General features: G+C 36.4%; 1 protein-coding gene across 1 annotated transcript; it reads right to left on the bottom strand.

The window, feature by feature from the left end:
* Window positions 1-385: 385 nt before the first annotated feature.
* On the bottom strand, window positions 386-10,594 carry LOC104232590 (protein DETOXIFICATION 46, chloroplastic-like). Its single transcript, XM_070165157.1, has 14 exons — window positions 10,096-10,594; window positions 5,264-5,358; window positions 4,680-4,788; window positions 4,524-4,579; window positions 4,081-4,136; window positions 3,187-3,325; window positions 2,916-3,053; window positions 2,767-2,835; window positions 2,566-2,676; window positions 2,234-2,362; window positions 1,637-1,714; window positions 1,342-1,413; window positions 757-819; window positions 386-658 (listed from the first exon to the last, which is right to left on the bottom strand). The coding sequence occupies exons 1-14, from the start codon at window positions 10,529-10,531 to the stop codon at window positions 557-559; spliced, it is 1,653 nt and encodes a 550-aa protein (XP_070021258.1). The 5' UTR covers window positions 10,532-10,594; the 3' UTR covers window positions 386-556.
* Window positions 10,595-24,270: the final 13,676 nt, after the last annotated feature.

Here is a 24,270-nt window from a genome sequence, read left to right as displayed (position 1 = left end):
AGAGATGACCAATATGAGTTGTGGTGGGATAGATAGGATCCCTCCGTCCTTAACCAGAGGTCTCAGATTCGAGCCCTAGGTATGGAAAGAATTTTGTTAGGGAGTGCTTCCCCCTTAAATGGGCCTTATATGGTGCGAATATAATCAGGCTCCAATACGGATACCGCGTGGGATAACCTCTTTGCATCTCCTGATGCGTATGGTAGTTTTCTTGCCAATTAATTGGATGATTAATTGTCTTTTATGCTTTCATTTCTTTCCAAAATTGTGCTATAAAGTGGCTGATTTATGCTATGTGAATTTTATTTTACAATGGAAACTTTATCCTTTAGGCTTATTATTGACTTCTTTCCAAAATCTGCTGGATTACAGTTCACTTTTCGGATTTCGAGAAAAAACCGAAATAAATTTGCTAATATTGGCACTTACTGGATAGAAAATTTGTGGTTTGCTTGAAACAAATGGTAGATACATTACCTATGGGAAGACTTGGATCCCATCTCCACTTTTTCTGTTGTAGTAGTAACAATTTTTTTGTTGTAAGAAAATGAGAAATCTATACAGCTTTCAACTTCTGTAGCTCATACTGAGTTGATTCTTCTGAATAGAGTATGCCATCCGACAAGGTAAGGCGTCGTAGAGCAATAAAAAATCGAGACTGAGGAGGGGGAAAAAAGACAGCGCGTTGTGGCATCAGACAACTTAACAAAGTAAAAGAAAGTATAAAAGCTTGTAAATTGTTGATAGAAATTTTACCCATTGGAATACAACAAGCGCAAACCAGCATCCAGATAAACCAAGTCCTTTGCTGCTCAGCAGCTGGTTCAAAGAACCAATAAGTGGAAAATGTTAAAACAAATGATAATACAATAACAACAACAACAACAAGAAGCCCATTATTTTCCCACAAGTGGGGTCTGGGGAGGATGAGATGTACACAGCCTTTACCCCTACTCTAGAAGGACAGAGAGACTATTTCCAATAGACCCTCGGCCGGTTAAAATATCGTGAAGAATTTAAGTTATATGCACTTACAGTGTAAAGAATTTCTACATGATCAGTATAGTTTAACCTATTATAGTAGGTCCGTAGCTTATTATAAGGATTTACCCGTAACTACATATTAAGTGACCTGATTGTGTAAATATTTTTTACACCGTTAGTGCAAATATATTTTCAGTTTGCATTAGATTGTATGAACAGAAAGGGGTAAAAGGAAAGAGATTAGATTCGAGTTATCAAGGTCTATAATGCAGGAAAAATGCAAGTACAAGGCATAAAGAACTTATATGCCAAAACACCATGAGGTATTGATACTTTGAAACAAAATGAATGGCATACCATTAGGAGAAGAGAAGCCAAAACAAATATCGAGCTCATTGATAAGCTTATGAATTTCAAGTCTCGTCCAGCCTGAATACATATCAAAAAATCATGATGTTGAGATAAAGGCTTCTTAAAACATAATAGTACCGATGAAATAAAAACAAAAAGAGAAATGATGCATCTGAAAAATTACAAGCAGAATAGAGATTTAACAGAATGAGCAGAGAAAATTGTCTGTTGATTAATTAGCATGCCTAAGATAACGAAATAAAGAGTAAAGAAAGTTTTGACAGAAAGTGTGAATACGTACCAACAGAGTTCCCTCAAGACTAAGAATGCTTGGTGTCACACATAGGGCTAGAAAGTATGGCAACACTATTTTATGCATCTGCGCCCATAGAAAAGAGAAAAATAATCAGGAGAACCAGATAATAATATTTTTGAATTATGTGAAGAAAACAAGAGCTCAATACCCTTCCTTCTCCTTCTGCTTGTGTCAATCGGGCTTTGGACTAATACGGTTTTACCTAATTTTGAGCTTATGAGTTTATTCCATTCATTATTAAACATAAAGAATGAAAGGTAAAGGGCGAAAAACACTGCTGCATTACACAGTAGAAATACCTTATCGAGTCATGATCAGGCCTACACAATAACTGTCCAGTATAACAAAGCAAATAACTAACTTTACTCTTCCTTCTGTCCTTTTTTCTTTTGTTCAATGACTGTTTGTTAATCATTTCTCTATATGCTTCTGTATTAGTCAATATTTTTCTGGTAAGTATGTGGAAGAGGATGAACATCCTCAAAAAGCAAAATGTGTCAAATATCATCTACTTTATGTCTAGAATGCATTCTATGCAATGTCTTCAACTGAAAAGAAATGTAAGTACATTATAGAACTAACCTCACGTATGACCTCAGGATCAGGCGAAAAGATTTTGGGGAATAACCATGGAACTGATGCTGCAACAGATGCCAGTATCAGTCCGAACGATGTTCCAACAACCACTAGGGACTTCAGCAGCATCCTAGCCTGGTTCAAAATATTTATCTTTTAGAGGATTGTAATAAGAAATGATGAGAGAACTCTCTGCTCAAAGAGTTTGATTCTGCGCTGAATCATGATTGCCTAGCAACTTTCACGCATGTGGTAACATAGTCAAAATTTACAGAGATGGATGCCAAAAACTACTTTGGCACAGGGTGTTGTGATTTTTACATGAATAAGATCATAACCTTTGACAAATTTCGGTTGACTCCATATAACAATTCGGGCATAAACGACTGTGCTGTTTGAGAGAGAGGCTCACCCCATACTGCACATATCATGAACAATTGTACCATGACCTAAATAAAAAGGCAACATGTTAATGGTCATATCTATGTCGCTATTTTACGAAGATGAAGAAATGAAGTACATATAAGAATAAAACATACCTGATGCGCAGCAATTGTCTGTGTGCCCATTGAGGTAGCAAAATAGACAAGTAGAGAGTAGAATGCAACCTGTCGTTCAGCATAATGTCAGATGTCCACAGAACACAAGATTTCGGCACCCAGTGAAAATGAGGTCAATTCACACAAACCTTTGACATCATTGTTAGAAACACAGGGCCGGCAATCATGAATATCTGCAGAAGTTCATCTGGTGATGGAATAGAGATAGCACAGCCCTTATATCCTTTATCGTTCAGTGCTTGGATCATCATATAAGCTGCAACGACCTACAAACAGATTACCAAGCTAGGAAGGTTTTGAGATGTATGAAAATGGAGATAGAAGAGATAGAGAGATGAAGAACACATCAAATATGTTTAGGGATCAAATAAAGGAATTGGTAGGAATGAGTGGTCGTACTTGAGATACCGTTGTTGCCCATGCTGCTCCAGCAATACCATAACTGAAGAATCGACACAAGACTATGTCACCAGTACCATTAATAACAGTAGCAATGGCCAAAGCCTTTAAAGGTCCCCATGAATCTTTCATGCCTAAACTGCGCATTTAAAAGCAAGAAACGCATATCACAAGGTGAATAGCATGACCAAGTAATGCACGTATCTGAACACAGTATACTGTCAGAAAAGCATAAACTATCTTCACCTCAAAAGTGACCTAAAGAAAAGCTTACCATCAGTCATTCGAGACGAACAATGTATATATCATATTACTGGGAAAAGAAGGATCAATCTTCTTTCTAACTGCGAACAGAATATAGATTTATGTCTCTCAGATCTGTCAACGAACTTTACATTGTTCACATGTAAGTGAAAGCAAGAGTCTTGATTGGCTTTGAAATGACAAATATCATAACTCCACCTCTATCATACTCATCCTTGCTAGTTTGATTTATGTGCAAATTATAAGGCTGCAAGTAAGTGGAGCTGGTGGCTATTCATGCGCGTTATAAATCCCCTTTTTAAGCGAGAATTCATGGTCTCTGTCTTCAAGCCCAGTTCATTCCCCAGTATATACAAATCAATAGAAAAATGAAATATGGCAAGAGGAAAGAGGAGAGAAGTGCGGTTATCACGACAGAAGAAGAAACAAAAAAGAAGAAAGAGGAGGAGTGGTTGAGAAATGCAATACAACATAGAGTACAAAACAGAGAAGCTTAATAAATTATGATCATAGGACTAAGCTTTATGTAGAATCATAGAAAGTGATAAAGAATCAAACCTGGGACACATGTTAGTATTTTTATAATAGAAAAACACGCATACAAAATACTCGAGAATATGTAAATGGTACCTTGCACTTTGGGCAACCCAACCAACCAGCAGTGCTGGCCATGCCAAGCCTCGAATCTATCACCATAATATCTACCATTCAGTTGAACTGAAGCTTAAATACACCACGTGTAGCAACAATATAACTTGATCATAATAGAAAATGGTACAAAATGATACTACTTTTTCAGTGCAAAAGTGTCTCTGCCTGCTTTAGCAGATATATTGCCAATGTTTAGCAAATGATTGTCCCTGTCTAGCAACTTTTGGATTCTGTATAGATGTATCTAGTTGACCGACAAAAATAAATTCTTCCTCTCTTAAGAATCGATCTGATGTCTTCACCAACCAGAAAGTGGAAAAAGCATTGGCATTACTCAATTAATAAAATGATGCTAAAAAGGAAAAAAAAGGTTAAAGCTAAAAGGATCTTCAGAACAAGCAAATTATTAATAGGAGAATAACCTGGACATAAGTGTTTGCTGAGTTTATGATATCTACATTATTTTCCCCAGTGAAGGCTAAGATTCAGAAAAAATAAAACCATTAGTTGTTATTGGGGGAATATCAATAGCACACTGGATACATCCACCAGTAAAGTAAGAATAAAGAATTGCTTACAAGTGATTGCCTTGATACCAAACAATCTCGTAAAAATAAACATCACAACACCACAGACAAGCCCAATAAAAAGCAAGATAGATATCTGATGCTGCACTTTATCTTTGTCCTGCACCAGAACCCAAGATGATGAATTAGAATATGAGAAAGAAGTCAGTAGAATAAATATAAGTTGATGATTTCTTGATTTAGACATTAATAAGATTACAACAAATGGCGGACTTAGGCTATCAACTAGGGGCATATCCAGGTTGTAGATTAAGCTTAAGCAGCTTCGGAGTTTTAAATGGCTTGAGGAGCAAATGCGATGCACCCACGGCTCTCTTGAAGTAGTAAGTTCAGCTCTCTTAATACATACTAATCCTAATGTTTTTTCACATAAAACATATATGGTTGGAGCCAGAGGCGGATCCAAGATTTGAACTTTATAAGTTCGAGTTTGAAATTCTATCCCAGTCGATTTGATTTACTAGGTTCGAAATCTATTATTTATACTTATTTAATGGATATTTTAACACATATATCGAGTTTGAGCCAAAATTACTAGGTTCGTAGCAGTAAAACAGCAATTCCCAAAAACTTACCTGCTGTGCAAGTGAAGTAGCAACTAAGTTTGAAGTGGCAATTGTAAGGAACATAAAGATGTAGCTTATGTTGTCACAGAAAACGGTTCCAGGACCTGCCAAATAAAAAAAGCAACAATGTTTCCTTTATGAGCTTAAAGAAGAAAGAATTCGGAAATGAATATAAAACAACAACAACAACAACAACAACAATTTTTCGTTATGAGCTTAAAGAAAAAATGCAGTAGGTCGAGATCCACATAAAAAATTTAAAGTAGCTGACTGGAAAACATTTTATCCTAAGAAGTATTGGGGAGAGGTGATTAGACAGGACATGGCGCTGCTTCAGCTCACTGAGAACATGACCCTTAATAGGAGGGTGTGGAGGTTGAGGATTAAGGTAGAAGGTTAGTGGGTAGGTTTTAGTTGTTCACCGATAGTCTTAGTAGCATGCATGTCCCTTCATATGCTTAGATTTTTATTACGTTATGTGGTTTTGTTCGCCTCGGGTATTGTATTCCCTGTTGCTATTATTTGGTACTACTTATCCTTTATCTCTCCCTTTTTCTTTTCTCTTCCTTCTTTCCTTCCTTGCTTTCCTCTTCTTCTTCTTGCCCTTCCTGAGCCGAGGGTCTATTGGAAATAACCTCTCTACCTGCATTAGGTAGGGGTAAGATCTGCATACAGACTACCCTCCCCAGACCCCACCTGTTAGGATCATACCGGGTTTGTTGTTGTTGTTGTTGCAAACTAACCTTATGCGGTAGTTTGAGACTTGAGATCCACATAAAAATAGCCATACGGTCAGCTTCAAAACTTAAAATACTTTTCAGCTGGGGCGGAGCCAGGATATGAGCTTTATGGGTTCTGTATTTTGGAACGACGACGTCAAATACTAACAACTGGGTTCTAAATTTAATATTTGTTCATATTTAATGAATTTCTTAATAAAAATATACTGTTTGATCAAAAACTACTGGCATACTTATCAGCTACTTTCAGTTAGCTAACCACGGACTCTAATATGATAAATACTCTAAATATTAATTGATCTTAACAAGCAAAATATAGTAAAAATCAACTAGTTTAAGATTGAGATGTATATAAAAGTGGTGGCGAAGCTAGCCCTTCGGATAAGGGTTCGGCTGAACCCAGTAACTTGTGTTAAAAAATCATTGAATTATGTACAAATTGTTAGTTTAGAACAAAGGTGTTAATCGGGCCGGGCTGACCCGCTAACAACCCGGTTCAACCCGGGCCAGCCCGTTACTGTGCATATGTGTGCGGGTTGGGACGGGTTGGACGGGGGGCGAGCTAGTAACGTTAAGTTTTCGCCAAACAGGGACCCGAACCCGCCACAACCCATTAAGGGCTTAACGGGTTCTTAACGGGCCTCAGCCCGCGACAGCCCGCAAACCCGCCTAAATTTTTTTTTTTTTTTTTTAAAATTAAATCTGACCGTTGGCCAACGGCCAAATCTGTCAAAAACAGCCAAAATTTGGTATTTTATTTATATTTTAGCCCCCCCTTATAATTTGTAAATTGCAATTGAATCCTTTTAAAAAACTATAAATACCCCCTTTCTTTTTCATTATTCCTCACAATTATCTCTCAACTCTCTCTAATTATCTCTCAATTCTCTCTTGATAATATTCTCAATTGCTCATTACTTCAAGCTTTCAAGTTTCAACTTACAAGTTTCATACTTTCATTACAAAAGTATTATTATCATAAATTTCTAATTCAATTATTCAAGTGAAGTGTGACATCAATTATCAAGTTATCAAATATCAATTGAAGATTTGAAGTTTGAGTTTCTACTTTCTCGTTTCTATATCAAATTTAGTGTGGCATTCGGAATCCCGGTACACTCGTTCCATCCCTTTCTCTTTATTATTTAGAACTATTATTTGAATTTTTTGTTTTAAATTAGATAATGGATTTACTTAGAGCGGCCAAAAAAGCTTGCACTAGTAAAGGTGGTAGTAAGAAAAATTCAGTAAGAGGTGGTTCTTCTAGTAGTGCAACACATGTTTCTGAAAGTTCACCCGAAAACGTAAATGTAGATTATGAGCTACTTCAAGAAAATTTTGGTATTGATGATGATTTAGATGATATTTTAGATGATATTCAATCACCCGATAATCTTGAAACATCACCACCTACACCCGGTAATGCTAGTCAAAATATTAGCGGTGGAAGTGTAAGTAAGCCTCCTTTGCCTATTAAGAAGAATAGAAGATTAAGAAGTAAGTGTTAGAATTTTTTTGATAGACTAGAAAATGAGAAAAATTATGTAAAATGTAAAATATGTAATGAAGTTTATAAACACGAGCCCGGTAAGAATGGGGGAACGGGTCAACTTCGTAGGCACATGGAAGAAATTCATCCTATTGATTGGGGAGTAGGCGATGAAGCTGGGCAACAAAAACTTAACCCGGTCACCGGGGGTTAATGGGTAAATACGATATTAAAAAAGATCGAGAAGAATTAGCTAAAATGATTGTTTTAGGTTGTTTACCTTTTAGTTTTGCTTCTTCACCATATCTTGTTACTTATATTCAAAGAATTTATAACCCTATGTTTAAAGGTATTCCTAGAAGTACTTGTAGATCTGATATCTTTAGGCTTTATGGACAATATCAGACATATATAAGTTATTTGTTCGCTAGTCTTTCTTGTAAAGTTTCTCTTACTTCTGATATTGGTCATGCTGTAAATGGAAATGATTATTTAAGTGTTACATGCCATTGGATAGATGATAATTTTTGTATGCAAAAACGTATTATTGCTTTTAAATATGATGAAGATCAAAGTCATACCGGTGCATTTATAAGTGCTACTATCCATGAAGTTGGCTTTATTTTATAATCTTTCTGAAAAAGTTTTGTGTATGTCATTTGATAATGCTTCTAACAACACTTCTGCTATTACATTACTAAAATTGCATCTACGCCCACCACTTCCTGAAATATTTCATATTAGATGTGCATGTCATATTTATAACTTGATTGTGAAGAGTGGCCTTGACTTATTTCACAATGACATCACTTTAGTTAGAAGAGTTGTTGGTGTAATTTAAGGAAATAATAGAAGTGCTAGATTAAATGCATTTAAGGAAAAATGTGTACACTATGGACTAAAACCAAGACTCATGCCTGAAGAAATAGTTACTAGGTGGAATTATACTTATTTGTTCCTAAGATGTTGTAATAAATATAGAATGCCTATACCTGAAGTTGCTAATTCTCATTGTACCGATCCTAACCGTCTGTTAACATCTAAAAATTGGGATGTCATTCATGATGTTGTACAATTTTTACAAAAATTTTATGTGGCTACACTTGAGTTTTCTGGAGCTTATTATCCTACTATTGTAAATGGTTTAGTTCACATTGCTGAAATTTCTCTTTTACTACATAAGTTGAAGGCGAAAGAGGGATATACTAATGTTGTTGAAACCATGCTAGATAAGTTTAAAAAATATTTCTTCCCAATTCCCCCTATTTACCTAATTGGTGCTATTTTAAACCCTACTATCAAAATGATAAAGTGTCGCCAATTAATCAGTGCTTTATATACTTATATGGATATTGGACCAACTGAAACTCCTGATACTGAGACTTGTATTTCTGATCTGCACAAACATTTACAAATTTTGTATAATTATTATGCTAACATTGTTGATGCTTCTTCGGTTGTAGATGCAAATATTCCTTCAAGTAATACTTCAACATCTGGAACAAATTTGGAAGATGATGATAATGTTCAAGATTATTTGATTTGGTCTACACTAGGAGAGCATCAACAAACCAGTAGCCGGAATATTGATGAACTCCAATTCTACTTGCAAAAGTCACCGGAGCCCCTCACAAAGGATTTTTTACCTCTGAGTTGGTGGAGGAGCAAAGCAAATCAGTTTCCTGTTCTTTCGGCCATGGCTCAAGACGTTCTAAATGTGCCTATTTCAACAGTCGCATCAGAGAGCGCATTTAGCCAAGCAAGACAGCAGCTAGGAGATACCCGTTATTCATTGGGCAGCAACGCTTTGGAAGTTCTAGTGTGCTTCAGAGATTGGATTAGATTAGAACGGCGAAATCAAGGGCGCGACGAGGTAGATAAAGAGGAAGACCAAGAAATTGGAGATATAATGGTTTATGGTACCGATTATAATACCGGAAATCAAGCACCTCACATTGACATGGAAGAGCTTACAAAGATGATGCAAAACATTTGATTTACTATTACTTCTTTTTTTTAACAATTGTTGTAAACTTTTAATTTGCAAGTTCAAATATTTAAAAAATCAAAAAAGAACTTGCAAATTAATTAGAAGTACTATATATTATTCAATAAAAATATCAAAGTTACTTAAATATTGTGAATTTTTTATATTGCATAATGTCTTATACTCTTATTCAATATTTTTTATATAGACTTATGCATTTATGTTAATATGTTTTATGTTTTAGACTTTTAGTTTGCAAATTTTAGACTTTTAATTCTAACCCTTAAAAGTTCAATTCTAATCTTTAATTTTAACCCTTAAAAATTTGAAAACACTTAAGTACTTGACTATCAATAACATTGAAAAAGAAAAATATAAGATAGTTATAAAAAAAAAAAAAGCCCGACCCGCGAACCCGCTAGGCCCGAACATGTAAATCCCAGCCCGCCACCAGCCCGTTAACTCTAGCCCGCTAACAACCCGCCCGTAACCCTAACGGGCTGACCATTTTTGTGTCCAGACCGTCCCAGCCCGCCCGATAAACAACTTTAGTTTAGAACCGAGTAACTTAAAATAATTTGAATAGTAAACCCATAAGTTTAGGAGTAAGCTTTGTGAGTTGTACCTAGAGCAGCGAGTTCAATGGAACTTCCTTGACCAACAACAGCAGTATCAATAAGACTCATTAATGGCCCACATAACCAGAGCCCAACTGCTGGCCCTGAAAACTTTGCAATTTCCACCATTTGAGTCCAAATACTTTCATTTGCAGAAAATTCTCGTCCGCTAGACTCTAACACTTGAATTTTTTCAACTTGTTCATTTCCTACTTTGATAGCTGAAACTGAATCTGAGGTTTCTACATCAGTAAATTCTTGGCTAGGAGTTGAACAACAAGTGATTATTAGCTTGCGAGGATTGCAGATTTGAGTTGTTTGTGTAGTCCGAGAAGTTCGGAATCGAGTTGAAAAGGAGCAAACATTGAGAGTTGGAATTTGTATTGGGATTCGAGATTGATGAGTGAAAGTGTTAAGATTGATTGCTTGAGTGTACATTGACATTGAGACAAATGAAGAAAATGGGGGGATTTTGGAGAGGTAAGAAAACGTTGCGTTTATAAGGCAGCTGCTTTGAATATATTTGAGCAACTGTTTAGGCAACTGTACCAACAACGGTTTGGAATTTAGCGTCAAATTGGACTAGAAATTCTGGATATTCATATTATCCGTCGGATAAATCTATTTTTATTCGTTTTAGATACGGGTCGGGTCGGATAATTTATATATTTTTTTTAAAATTAATGATTTTGATCCGCTCATATCCGACCCGCCCCGCCCACTTGCCACCCCTAGGCCTATATGTTTATTTATAGCATTAATTTAGTTTTAAAACTTCAAATTTCGTAGGTTAGTAGGCCTTTCGCTGTAAGTTTTAGAAGTGTTTTTTTTTCAATTTTTTTAAATATGTGTTTATTTATAGAATTAATTTAGTTTTTGAGAGATTTTCAAAACTAAAACTTTAAATTTCGTGGGTTAGTAGGCGTTTGGCCGTAAGTTTTGGAAGTTTTTTTTAAAAAAAATATATGTTTATTTATAGAATTAATTTAGTTTTTGGGAGATTTTCAAAACTAAAACTTCAAATTCCGTAGGTTAGGCGTTTCGCTGTAATTTTTGAAAGTTTTTTTTTTCAATTTTATAAATATATATTTGTTTATAGAATTAATTTAGTTTTTGGAAAATTTTCAAAACTAAAACTTCAAATTCCGTAGGTTAGTAGGCATTTCGCCATGAGTTTTGCAAGTTTTTTTTTTAAAAAAATATGTGTTTGTTTATAGAATTAATTTAGTTTTTGGAAGATTTTCAAAACTAAAACTTCAAATTATGTAGGTTAGTAGGCATTTTGCCGTAAGTTTTAGAAGTTTTTTTAAAAATATATGTTTATTTATAGAATTAATTTAGTTTTTGGAAGATTTTCAAAACTAAAACTTCAAATTCCGTAAGTTAGTAGGCGTTTCGTGCCGTAAGTTTTGGAAATTTTTCCCCAATTTTTTTAAGTATATGTTTATTATAAAATTAATTTAGTTTTTGGGAAATTTTCAAAACTAAAACTTCAATTCTCTAATATAGTTTAAGACCTTTTTTGGGGCAAAATCATGACCATTTGGGACCTCTTAGCGGGAAAAAAGGGACTTTTTAACATGTCAAAACTTGTCCCAAAATTCATGTCCAAACACATTTTTAATTTCACGTCAAACTTCATCTAAATTAGTTTTTTTTAAATATCTAGGATGTATGTTCAAACGGGTCCTTAGAGTTCAACCCCCAAATTGTATCTTTTTCAACTTCAAATATTCTAATTGTTCTTATTTATGTGAAGGTATTCGAATTTCGAGAGTCAAACGAATTATTCTTTGATTGCAATTTTCTTATATTCCTTTTAAATATTTTAAATTATTAATTATTGTGACTTATAATAATTTTTACATAATTTTTAAATATAAAATTTTATTTTGAAAAACTAAAAAAAATTATATCTAGATGTATGGTCAAAATTTAAAAGTTTGAACCAAAACGAAAAATATCACATAAATCGGGACATAATCATGTCCAAATACTTATCAAACTAACTCAAGTTAAATTTTTACTCAAATAGTAAGAATCGTCCAAAAATCATAATCTGTAATTCATAACAAGGGAGAGATCAAATTTCGATTATTGTGAAAGTTACTGAATGAATCTATTTTATTCTAATTCGATCTAAGAAGAAACAAATCACGCTATGTAGAATTTGAGACAACAAATTTGATGTTTTCACTGCTATCTTGAGTATTAAAAGTATTTGCTTACACTTCATATTTATATTAAATTAAACAATTTAACTAAAAGAGTTATAAATTAAGGCCAAAATGATAAAATTCATGTTTATGGTGCAAATATCACGTGGACTTGGTTGTCAAATAGATTTTTAGCTTTCAAAATATCTAATTAACGATTTAAGGAATGTAAAGTGATCCAAAAATATGAGTCTCCTATAAATAATTGGGCATAAGAAATGTTACATTTACATCCCCAAGTTGTACTACTCCAATAATATTGGTACCGTAAAGTGGAGTATTTGGACCACCGAAGGATGTCGTGCACCGATGGAGCTGCTTTTCCCTTGATTAGAAGTTTCGAGTTTGAGCTTTAGATATGAAAAAATTCTTAGTAGGAAGTACTTCTTTTGAAATGGAATCCTATCCGATAGGAATTCGGATGTAATTGGGCCCTAATATAAATATCAAACACCGGATGGGAAACCAAAAAAACTTATCTGAAATAGGAAATGGAGAAGGCGACAAAAAAGGGCCATCAGAAAAAGATAGTCCAAACTCCAAAGCGTGAACGGCAATCTTAGATCCAAATGGTTCAATCACTTATGCACAAATGCTGACAAGTGGTGTAGAGGTTACCGCGTGCTTGTCGAGTTTGTAGTAAATCATTGCGTCAAACAATAACTTCTCCACGTGATCAAAAGATTCTTCAATAATTAAACAATTATGATACATGTCACACCTCCTTTTTACATACCCGAAAGTAGTACAAGAGAGTTTTTCCAATTAAAGTGACATTATTCGAAATAGGATTAATTTATTCAATTTTGTTCAGAGTCGCCACTTGGGATAGTTTATTTGGTATTCCAAGTCACCGATTTATTTTAAATCCCAAATCGAGGAAAATTTCGACTTTCCTTTTTGAAGTCTCCGAACCAGAAATTCTGAATAAGGAACTCTGTTAACCCGAAAGAAGGTGTTAGGTATTCCCGGGTTCCGTGGTTCTAGCACGGTCGCTTAAACATATTATAATTGGCCTATTATCTGATTTATTACATGTGTTAAACCTATTGTGCATTTTTCCCTTATAACTGCTTTTAATTATTGTAACCCCTTTTAGGTTTTATGAAATTATTTCTTGAACAAGTTACGATTGTCGTACACTTGCCGTTTTGGAACACATCGAAAACCACGCTACATGAAATGCACCCGCGATTCGCAATATTTTTTATTTTTATTAATATTCGAAGTTGTTATGATCGGGTTACATGAAATGCACCCCCGAATTTGGGAATTAGGTATCATGACTATGCTACGGGAACCGTACCCATAGTCATGATAGTTAATTAATCGCGCCTAAAGCAAGTTACGATGTATTTATAAATTAATATTCTAGGCTAATTTTGAGATTATTTGTGAAGCAGAATTATGGAAATGGAATTGATGTAGAATTCAAGAAATATTTTAGCTAAACAATTCTAACATAAAACTTATGAATTACTACCAAATTCAAGGCATAATGAGTAAATAAAGCTAGGTTCTTTCAGTGGCGGAAGACAACGCTTCTTATTCCCTATTCACATGAATATTATGTTAGCTCATTCATTCTAAAAGAACACATGTCTCTGCTAGAATTCAACTGAAAAAATAGTCCTTCAAATGCATATAACTTGGAAATGATAGAGAAATTAAAAAAAAAAAAAGCTAACAAAATCTTCTTTGATCAATCACAATGGAAAGAACATTCAATAACTAACGCGAAGTAAAACACATGTTGGGAATTAAACTCAAAGAATCAACATACTAAAGAGTGGAAGAAATACTACATGAATTTATCTCTAAAAATTAAATAGACCAAAGCAAAATTAATCATCTTAGAAAACAAACAAAGCAGGATTTGAAACTAGAGTAAGAATAAAAATGGACCTTTATTAATGAATTTGAGGTTGAGAATTTGAAACTCAACAGAACAGAGACAACGACCAAAAATGAGCAGCAAATGAACTCAAACAACTGGAACCATCGACCAGAGAACTTCCACGCCGACCTCGACGGACTCGACCCTTTCACGGACCCATAGCACGAACATTGTGAGGACGATTTGCTGGTTTTTATGGATTTTTGGACTGGTTTTCGAAGCTGTTGTGCTGAAGTTTTGGAGCTGGATTTTGGTGTGAACTCCAGCTCGTTTCATGGTTGTTTGGTGGCAGAATTTCAGCTGGGTTTGGGCCGGTTTTTCAGGTTGTTTTGAAACTATTTTGAGGAGTATTTTTAGCTTGTTTTGAAGTTATTTTGAGCAAATTTAGTGGTTGTTTTGGGTCAGTTTGGAGCTGGATTTTGGGGCATTTTTGGGGCTGATTTGGTTGTAGTTTAATGCTGGTTTTTGGACAGTTTTTCAACTCGTTTTTGGAGCTGTTTTGAGGTCATTTCTAGGGTGGATTCGAGCTTGTTTTTGGTGCAAAATAGGGGTCCGTTGGGGCGGCTTTCAACTGTGTTTTTAATGGAGAGAATGAAGCTGGTATTTCTGCTTCTTTTTTCAAGGAGAGAGAGCTGATGGGTGTCTTAAGGTTGTGAATGGTGTGAGTGGAGGAAATATTTTGGGGAGAGTGGGGAACATGAGTGGGGAAAGTGGGGAGAGTGGGGAACATGAGTGGGGAAAATGGGGAAAGTGGGTAGTGAGTGGAGAAAGTGGGGAAAGTGGGTAGTGAATAGAGAAAAGTAGGAATAAATTCAAACATGGTCAAAAATAAGCTGCTCACAATACACAGCATTTTTTTTTTGGTAAAAGGGATATTATAGTTATACTAGTTAAACAAAGGAATTACATTTGGGACATTACTGGGGTATCTCAAAGACCCCATAGTTGTAATATTTTGCATAATTGTATTTAAGTTACAACCCATAAAAGACCTGACTAGATCAGTTCCTAGGATGTCTGCCCAAAATACATTATTGGCAAACATCAGAGGAACTGATAATGTCCAAGATTTGTTCAAAAACATCTCTTTTTGTTGCTTTCTTGGCCAACGCATCAGCTACTCTGTTCTGCTCCCGGTAGATATGCCTCACTAACACGCTGCCCATCCTTTGGATAATTGATCTGCATTCACAAATTAGAGGGTAAAAAATCAGATTTCCATTTAAGAGCATATTAATTGTTTCCGCGGAATCAGTGTTTATTTCCGGTGGAACTAGATTGTTTTGCTCCGCTAGTTGTAGACCCCTAATGAGGGCCTGAACTTCTGGCCTTGTATTTGTTGCTTGGGGTATATTGGCCATGTAATCCAATATCCAGTCTCCATTGTGGTTTCTGAATATTCCCCCTGAACCTCCTATTCCTGGGTTTCCTTTTGCTGCTCCATCTGTATTCAGTTTGTAGGAGCCTTTGGGTGGGGGTTCCCACTTTAGCATGATCTGGTGGGTTACCTTTGTTGAGTCATTCTTTGTAACCATAATGTACTCTGTTGCTTTTGAGATTGTGTTATTGGAATTAATGTGTTCTTTCTTGTTGTTGAAAACATTGTTGTTTCTAGTTAGCCAGATGTGCCAAAGACAAAAGGGAATGAGGTTGTCCCAACAGATGCAGTTGTTGTAAGGGGCAGTTTTGAGAGAGTTTCATGTTGATTGCCACAGGTGGCTATTGAAGACTGGGTGATTTGAACTATTCCCTATAAAATTGGATAGGATATCATTCCAGAAATGGACAACATTGGGACATTCAAAGAAAATGTGGATAATGTCTTCCCGGTCATTATTATAGTAGTGACATTGAGGGACACAATTGATTCTAATAGAGTGGAGGAAGCTCCTAGTTGGGAGTCTTTTATGGATTAGGAGCCAGATGAAGTATTTAATTTTGTTGGGTGCTTGAAGCTTCCATATCCATTTGAAGGGTGCTTCTTCCTCAGAAGGGAGGCTGGTTGTAGTCCTGCTTAGGAAGGAGTAAGCAGAGCTATTTGAGAACTGGCCATTAGGAGTCAAATCCCATATAAGATTATCATCCTTGGTTGTAGCATTTGGGATGAATACAGAGTTCAGAATACTTGAGGGGATGTTAATGGACAAGGCTGAGGTATCCCAATTGCCCATGTTGTGAATTGAGTTAACCTTGGCTTGAAGGCCATTTTGTGTTAAATGCCCTTCTATGATATGCCTGATTGCAGGCTGATTAGGGATCCAAGTGTCATTCAAGAAACTGATCTTATTTCCTTTATTGACTACCCATCTACTTGCTTTGTTGCATATCTCCCAGCCCTTTAGAATGCTCTTCCAGGTTGGGGATTTTGGGTGCTAGTGTGTCTAAATACATTAACTGGTCTAGACATGTTGTAATGTTTGTGAATGAGCACTCTAGCCCATAGACTATTGGTATTCTTATAAGCTCTCCATGCTAGGTTTGTGAGAGAAGCTTTGTTCTTGATACTAGCCTTTTGGAGCCCTAGCCCTCCCTCAGCCTTGGTCTTAGTGACTATCTCCCACTTAATCAGATACAACTTTTTCCTTTCAGGGGTGGTGCCCTAAAGGAAATTTCTCTGAATTATATCAATCTGATTGGTGACTCTGATGGGTAGACTTATGTATTGCATAACATGACTTAGGATGTTGTTCAAAGAGGTCTTGGCCAGTACTGTTCTTCCAGCCATGTTAAGGTATTTGGTTTTCCAACCAGCCAACTTAGATTGCATGTTGTCAATGATGAATTGGAAGTCTGCCGCTGATTGTTTTTTATGGAGAATGGGGAATCCCAGTTATTTTTCAAAGGATATTGTGTGCCTGATGGACAAATGATTGGTGAGGTGTTGAAGGGTATCTTGAGTGGTGTTGGAAGAAAACGGGACTCTTGATTTGGTGAGATTTATTTTTTGTCCTGATTGTTCATTGAAGTTCTGCAATATTGAAAGAATGGTATTGCAGTTCCTATCATTGGCTTTGACAAAGAGGGTGAGGTCATCCGTAAAGAATAGGTGTGATATTTTTGATACATACCTATTTATACTTATGGGATGCCATTGGTTATGTAGTACTGCATTATCAATGGATCTAGAAAGTCTTTCCATGCACATGATGAATAGGTAGGGAGACATAGGGTCACCCTGCCTGATGCCTCTTGAGGGTTTGAAAGACTCTATTTTTCCCCCATTGACAAGAATGGAAATGGAGGATGTACTGATGCATGACATGATGAGTTTGGATAAGCCTTGGGGGAAGTTGAAGGCATCCATAGTGTCTCTAATAAAAGACCATTCCAGCCTATCAAAGGCCTTCTCTAGGTCTATTTTAGGATCATGTTACCACTCTTCCCCTTTATTTTCCCGAAGTGAGTGATATACTCTTGGACAATGATAGCATTGTCACATGCCCTCCTATTGGATAGGAAGCTTGCTTGGCTTGGCCCAATGATGTGGGGGAGGATAGGCTTTATCCTATTCACAATGATTTTTGTGATTGACTTGTAGATGGTGTTACAGAGGCCAATGGGTCTGAAATTTTTTAGCATTGAAGCTTGGGGGCATTTAGGGATTAGACACAGAAGGGTTTGGTTCATGGTGCTATCCATGGATCTTGTGGAGAAGCATTTTTGGCAGAAGTTTGTGACAGAGTCCCCTATTATATCCCAATACTTTTAGTAGAAGAAGGGGTGAAGGCCATTTAGGCCAGGAGATTTGAAAGGTTTATTGGAAAAAACTGTCTTTTTAATCTCACTCACTTGAATGGGTCTGTCCATAAAAGCTTTTTGACTTTGGGACATGATGGGTTCCATGGTGGAGTGATTAGTGGTTTCCCAAGGGGCTTCAGTGTGAGAAGTTGTGTATAGATCAGTAAAGAAGCCCACAATAGCTGTATGGATGTCGTTTTGGTTATGAATCCAATTTTCATTCTCTTCTTTAAGAGAGAGGATTATGTTCCTCCTTCTTCTATTGAGGGTGGATGTGTGAAAGAATCTAGTGCTAGCATCACCCTCATTTAGCCAGTTGATCCTAGACTTAAGTTTCCAAAAGTCTTCTTCACTTTTGAGGATTAGGTTGAGTTCAACATTTAGCTCAGTTTCAAGGTTTAACAGGTAACTATTGAATTGGTAGCTAGGAGATTTTTGGATTCCAGATATTCTAGCCAAGAGTCTCTTCTTTTGATGGAAGATGTTTCTAAAGACCTCCTGGTTCCACTTGGTTACCAGAGTCTTGAAACTTTCAGTAGATTGAAGAAGGGTGGAGTGGTTAGAGAAGGCCCTATTGATGTTGTTGGGGAAGGAAGGGTGGCTAGCCCACATTGATTCAAACCTGAAAGGCCTTGATGATTTATTGTTTGGAGGCCCTACCAGGTTAATTTGCAAAGGGCAGTGGTATGAGTGGGTCCTAAGGAGGTGATGTACAGTAGCTTCAGAGTGCTGTTCAATCCAACCTTTATTAGCGAAGCACCTATCTATTCTTTCCAGAATTATAGAGGTTTTGTTACTGTACCTTTTATTTGTCCAAGTGTATTTGCTTCCTTTATAGCCTAGGTTTATTAGGTTACACTTATTTATACAATTCCAAAACAGGTTGTTGCGGCTTAGGTTTATAAGGTTACCCCCAAATTTGTCCCTGGCCTTTAAGACTTCATTGAAGTCTCCTCCTATAAACCAATTTGTTTTTATGCTATTTGATATTGTAATTAGTTGCTCCCATAGGAGTTTCCTATTTACTAAGAGATTGCTAGCATAAATAGCAGAAAAGAGCCATGGAGGGTGGTCTGGACTTACCTTCACCATTGCATGGATACCTTGGGGGGTAGATGCTACCTCTTCAACAGTCACGAACTCTTCTTTCCACATAAACACGATACCCCTAGATAGGCCTACTGCTGGAGATTGGATGATCATATTGAACTAGAGTTGCTGGGCTAAGGACTGATGGTCTGCCATCTTCGTTTCAAACAATACAAGCATGGCAGGCTTGTACATTTTCACCATTTCTAAACAGTGCCATTTGAACTCGGCATTGTTCCCATCCCTAACATTCCATATGATGTAGTTCATCATTTGAGCTGTGGGTGATTGGTGAGTTCCCTCACGAGGGCTCTTTGGACCTTGCACACCCCGCATTTGGAGTGGGGGCGACTTCCTCTTTAGACTCAGGATTGGAGTTAAGGTTTAGAAGGGGTTTCAACGAACCGTGTGTTTGGCCTGAGACTAGGCTCATTCCACACTTGGTCATTATTTTGGGGCACAACACCACTACTATCTCACTTATTTCCGTTATGAACTCTATCGATCTCACTGAGTCCAAGAGAATTGAGTCCATCCTTGGTGTGGCATAAGGCATTTCTGGTTCTTCTGAAGCATTCTTCTTCTTGAGTATCTCCAGAGCTTTGGAGATTCCTTTATGGATATTCTGAAGAGGTGGTGAGTTGCTCTTCCTTTTTGGAGCAGAAGATGATGGGTTGTTTTGGGTTGGCTGATCGATCGTTACGAAGACCGGCTCCGCTGCTGGGTCCTCTTTCATCAGATCTGGGAAGAAGGGTAAGTGTGAGCACGTGATTTTTGCCCTACAAGAACTACTCCCACAAAAATTCAAAATAAAATAGTTGTGTGTTGCTTGTGATTTATTTGTATTTGTCTGTGTATATTTTATTCTATTTTTAACACTGAAAAATACAAAAATATATGTGTTGCATTGGCATTTACAATTTAGGATTAATTAACCAATGATTTGTTTTAGGAAAGTGAAAATCATAAAAAAATAATGTACTTTGCATTTTTAGCATTTAATGTTGAATTGTGTGATTTTATTGTTAATTGGCATTTAATTGTATGTGATAAGTGTTATTAAGAGATTTTAGTATTTTTAGTAAGTTAACTTGGTTTATGATTTTAGAAAATAATTTAGAAATCAAAATGAATGAAAAGAATAAAAGAAATAAGAAGGAAATATAGAGAGAATCAATAAAAGAGAAGAACCAAACTTGGGCCAAAAGCAGCCAAGCCCAAACCAAACTCGTCCAAACCCACACCTGATCCAGCCCATTACCAGTCCAATCCAGTCCATCTCGGAGACACCCAAACGACATCGTTTTGGGGAAGCCCTGATTAGGGCCGTTGATCTCACTTGATCAACGGTCCAAATCACTCCGCTCTCACCCATAACCCCATACCCGACCCATGGCCTCGAATCAACCCGATCTCTTATTAAGACCAAACGACACCGTTTAAGTTAAGTGAACTGATCTAGACCCTCGATCTCTCTTGATCGAACGGCCAAGATCAAACCACCCCCCCACTATATAAATGAAATCTCATACCCAGCCCCCTAGTCCAAACCCCTGTTCATCATCGTCTCTCAGAAACGAAGCCCCTTCCACAAACCCTAGCCGCCATGGCATTACTTCGCCTAAAACCCGACGGCAACGACGCCACCGGCCACCAAAATAACACCCTTGAACCTCCTAACCACCCCCAATCCAAATCCAGTACCCGTTTGCTTCGAATCATCCTCAAACTTCTCGAATCTTCATTTGAAGATTCGAACAAAACCTGGACCTACCCCAATCCACCCTTAACTCACACCCTGGCACCCCTTGACCTCCCTCATGACCAAACCACCGTTGGTTTGGTTCGAATCTGCCTAGAAACACTCGAACCCCAAATCGAAACGTAAGAACCCTAGAAAACCAAAACTGGTTTCTGTCCGAAGTTTAAGGGGATTTGGGCGTTTAACTGACCTTAGTCGAAGTGTTCTCAGTTGAGAACACTCGATTAAGGTCCGTTTGACCTCAAAAGTTCAAGTTCGAGTCGATTCAAGTCCGTCTGTTCTCTGTTCCATTTAAGGTATTTTTCCTTCTTTCCTTTTATTCTATTTTGATGTTTTAAACTTTATTTGTCTAGTATGGTTATATTAATTTTTAATTTTTGTCGATTGTTCTGTTCTTCTCCCTCAGACCTTTTTATTTGGTCGAATTTGTTTCTGCTCGTTGTTGTGAATAATTATAGGTTGTGTAATCAATTCAAATAAGTTTCGCCGATTAGTTAAGTTTTATTACAAATCCCTGTTCTTGTCAATGCTGCTTGAATTGCCTGATTATCTATTTCTGATTGATTGATGTCAATTGTTATAGGCAATCGGTTAATTAGTTTTCGTCGATTAATTCGTTCTTGTTTGTAAACCAATAAGTTCGTCAAATGGTTGTTGTGTGTGCTTGATCTGTGGACACTTAGCTTCAGGGCATTATCAATAGGCTGACAATGATCCTGCATTCATGTTCATTTTGATTCAATTTTCAGTTTCAGTTTTAATGATTCTGTTGAGTTTTGTGTAGTGATTTAAATTCAGTTCATTGGTTTCAATTGGAACTCAACCTTAGTCATTTAGTTGTCAGGAGGATTGGTTATAGTTGTTAGATTTAGTTTTAAATCATTGTTAGCTTGAACAGATTTTAGAGTTAAAAGGTTTTAATACGGATGACTAGATTGTATTAGGGGCAGTAATATTAAGGGGTTTCAGGGATGATTTGGGAATAGAATAGTTAGGGTAATATTTTAGTGTTAGTGACTTGTTAGTGGGGTATTAAATGTCCTTAAATTAATAAGGTAATGGAGAACAAGAGAGAATGAGGGCTGAAAATAAGGAAAAGCTTTCCTTAGTGGGTTTTAAGTGGTAAAAACGGCAGATTTTTAGTGGGGAAGGGGGTCGGGCAGTTAAGTTTGAGAGAAAGGGCAGGTCTGGATGGTTATATAAGGGAGGGGGATTAGGACTGAAAGAAGGAGATTGATTTTTGGAGAGCTTGGGGAGTTGAAAAAGAATAGCAATTGTTTTCATTGCCTCGCTTAGGATCTGAAATAACTAGAACCTTTCTTTCTTTTACTTCTACTCTATACTTGGAGTCATTTATAGCTGCTGGTTATTTGTTGTTGCACTGCTGTTGCAACTGCTGTTTGTTACTACTGTTGCTGCTGATCCTCTTCTTCCTCTTCTTGTATTGTCAATACCAGGTATTTGATTCGAATTCCCTTGATGTAAGTTCAACCTTGGAGTGAAAAATGTAGTTTTATGCCAGAGTCGAATTCATTTGAATACTTGTAGTTATAGTTCGTTAAAGGTTGTACTTATTTAGTTTTTTTTTAACTAGTTGGCTTGTTGACATGATATGGACTGCATGGATTTGAACTAGGACTGTTTATATTACATGAATAATAGACGACTGTATAATTAGGACTATTTATAAGTTGTTTGGGCTGCTTGATTCCGGGACTGTTTGGATTTTGGAATATGATTATGTAATAGTCATATTGGTTTAGTGTTGTTTGTAGTATAATTTTGAAATAAGAAGCAAGCTGCAAGCTGAAACAGGAAAGTGTTTTTCGAATTCATGCATTTCGCCTGCACTAATAAAATTGAGCTGAAATCAGCAAGTATGGGTTTAAATGTGGTTATTAATTAAGAGTGCATCCGTTATTCATATTTTGTTAAGAATTAAACTTATATCTATGTATTCTCGTAAAATTTTCTTTTTTTACATATATTTTATAATGCGTATATTTATGTAAGTTTTAAACAATATTGCCATTAGTGAGTTTAGACAAGTTTTAGATAATATTTTGTAATGCATAAACTTGTATCGTCGTAGTTTAGACAAGTAATATATTCTAGTTATAATAATAATGTTATGGTACACGTTTTCAATCTGATAGTAATAGACAATGGTTAATAGTTAACACGAGATTGGAAATTAATGGTAATATGTTATTAAGCTAATAATTGTAACCATTGTTAATTAGTTAACTGATTAGGAAAGTTGTACTTGGATTTGGAGATGAAAGCCGGCTGTCCCACGGGTAGGCCTTGGAGGCCCGATGCGGATTAATTATAAGTTTCTTTCTTAAAGGGGAAGTAGCTCTTAAAACAAATTAATTAGGACCTTTTTTTTTTTACTTTAGAGACAATAAAAATAGCAAATTATAGTTGCTTTAAGCTTACTTTTTTTTTAAAATAAAAAAGGAGACGAGCCTCGCCAAATAAAACGCACAAGCTGCGAGGCCCTCAATAAAGGAATATCATGAATATATAGAATTCGGAATGGGCCGTTTAGCAGATTTCACGGCCCTCCCCAAAGTAATAACGCGTTAGTCACTGTTAGGCGCGTATTTTTTTTACTTTCTTAAACTTGGGTGCACATTTATGTGACCCAAATCCAAATCTCAACGAAGTCGAAATGTGTCGCTAATCACGGGTACATTGATTGTGACATGGTTCGAGATGCATTTACATGACGTTGCAAATTCCTTTAAAAATAATGAATGAGACGAGCCTCGACAAACAAGAATACACAAACTGCGGGGCCCTCAACGGACAGTTATTTCAAATGCTTAGATTTCGAGACAGGCCGCATAGCGAACTTTACGGCTTTTCTCAAAAATAACAACGCCTTAGTCTTTAGGCGCGTATTTAATAATGTTATCTTCCTAAACTCGGGTGCACATTTATGTGACCCAAATCCAAATCTCAACGAAGTTGGAACGTATCAAAAATTGTGGGCACATTTATGTGGCGCAATTCGAGATGCATTCTCACGACGTTGCAATTCTTTGAATAAATAATAACAAAAGTGGTAAACAGTTAAAAATTGCACATAGGTTCATAATTGTATAAAAATCAGATAATTAAGCCGAATATGACAGTTGAGCGACCGTGCTAGAACTACGGAACTCGGGAATGCCTAACACCTTCTCCCGGGTTAACAGAATTCCTTATCCGGATTTCTGGTGCGTAGACTGTTAAACAGAGTTAATCTTTTCCTCGATTCGGGATCCAACCGGTGACTTGGGACACCATAAATCTCCCAAGTGGCGACTCTGAATTAAATAATAAATCCCGTTTCGATTGTCCTTTAATTGGAAAAACTCCCTTTTTATACCCTTCTCCGGGGTGTAAGGTGAAAAGGAGCTGTGACAATAAGGATTGGAAGCTTTGTAGAATATGGTTGTTGAAGGCTTGAGGGTCCTTTAACGAGGAGTTG

Source organism: Nicotiana sylvestris, chromosome 12, assembly GCF_000393655.2.
Source record: "Nicotiana sylvestris chromosome 12, ASM39365v2, whole genome shotgun sequence".
NCBI lineage: Eukaryota > Viridiplantae > Streptophyta > Magnoliopsida > Solanales > Solanaceae > Nicotiana > Nicotiana sylvestris.
This window is presented reverse-complemented; position numbering and strand designations above follow the sequence as displayed.

What these genes read in the sequence shown, in the direction of transcription:
- LOC104232590 (XM_070165157.1), bottom strand. Translation starts at nt 10,531, where the DNA reads ATGTCAATGTACACTCAAGCAATCAATCTTAACACTTTCACTCATCAA. An exon ending in AGACAATTGCTGCGCATCAG is followed by an intron (nt 2,677 to 2,766) that starts GTATGTTTTATT and finishes CTTTTTATTTAG; the next exon opens with GTCATGGTACAATTGTTCAT. An exon ending in CGCTTGTTGTATTCCAATGG is followed by an intron (nt 659 to 756) that starts GTAAAATTTCTA and finishes CCCCCTCCTCAG; the next exon opens with TCTCGATTTTTTATTGCTCT.